This window comes from Acyrthosiphon pisum, chromosome A2 (assembly GCF_005508785.2).
Source record: "Acyrthosiphon pisum isolate AL4f chromosome A2, pea_aphid_22Mar2018_4r6ur, whole genome shotgun sequence".
NCBI lineage: Eukaryota > Metazoa > Arthropoda > Insecta > Hemiptera > Aphididae > Acyrthosiphon > Acyrthosiphon pisum.
The window spans coordinates 39019987-39021119 of record NC_042495.1 but is presented as its reverse complement, the minus strand read 5'-3'; the positions used below and the strand labels follow the sequence as shown (position 1 = coordinate 39021119).

The 1133-nt window shown below is 33.5% G+C and overlaps 1 protein-coding gene across 1 annotated transcript in view; it reads right to left on the bottom strand.

Annotated features, from left to right (window-relative positions):
* Window positions 1–758: 758 nt before the first annotated feature.
* The window catches only part of LOC103308592 (KRAB-A domain-containing protein 2-like), a 531-nt gene continuing 156 nt past the window's right edge, over window positions 759–1133 (bottom strand). The window contains exon 2 of the mRNA XM_008182258.1: window positions 759–1119. Within this exon, the coding sequence (XP_008180480.1) occupies window positions 759–1119 (361 nt within the window). The remainder of the gene's footprint in view (window positions 1120–1133) is intronic.

Here is a 1133-nt window from a genome sequence, read left to right as displayed (position 1 = left end):
TTTTCGGACGATCGTCGACGCGTAAAAAAATGATAAACAAAAAAACTAAACCATTAATCGATCTTCCACGCGTATCCGTATACGTTGTCGTGATTTACTATGCCCGTAGGTACCTATAGGCTATAATATAATATTATTCATAGTAAAAGTATCATTTCTTTCGATTTATTTTTAGTATCTTATACACCGACACCGTACGAATCCGCCGTTATAATAAACCCCGTTTAACGATTGATTGAAACGAGTTTATTTTTCACTAACCCTTTTCGATTGCGTAGCGCCACCGGAAATAAAAACTGTTTATCCGGTCAGCCGAATAATACCACGGACAACATTATTGGTGTATTATTAAATATATATGTTACGGGTAAAGTAAACTTTCGGGCAATGTGAACATTGCCCGGACATTATGGTACTGCCCGATTATGGTGGGCAATGTAGGCAAAATTATACATTGTCCAGGCTGTATAGAATTGCCCAGTCTAGTTGGGGCAATATAAACCAAAAGTTTTTATATTATAATTATAAACATTTCTAATCTTATCGATCTTGTTAATTACTTTATTATTATACAATGAAGGTCGCTGCGAGCTCTGTCTACATCAGATATTTTAATTTTAACAGTTTCGCCCACTTTTGACTCACAAAATCTTTTTTTCGGATGCTTCTTTCATTCGATTAGTTTGAGTTTTTAAATTTACGACTGACTCTGTTCTTACAGCAGTTATTTTATTTATTCTATTATCTATTTTTTCTTCTTAATTATTTTCTTCAATCAATATGTCATCAACTTCACAATGATCACCAGTATTCATGGATGTAATAGCTGCCTCTAAATCTTCTTCAGTTTTTAATTTATTAATTATTGATATTGGAAGTACCGATGATTTTAATCCAATTTTAGCGCTACATCCAAAAATTGCTTCATATGGACTGCATTTTATTCCATGATGTAACGATCGATTTTTCATCAATTGGACAAATTTTAGTCCTTCACTCCATTTTTTTGTTTTATTGTCTTGTAACCAAGTGGCAAGTATGTTTTCCACATCTTGATTGGCCCTTTCGACGGACCCTTGACTTTGCGAATGTCTCGGTTTTCCGTGTACATTTTTAAATCTTCCCACATATTA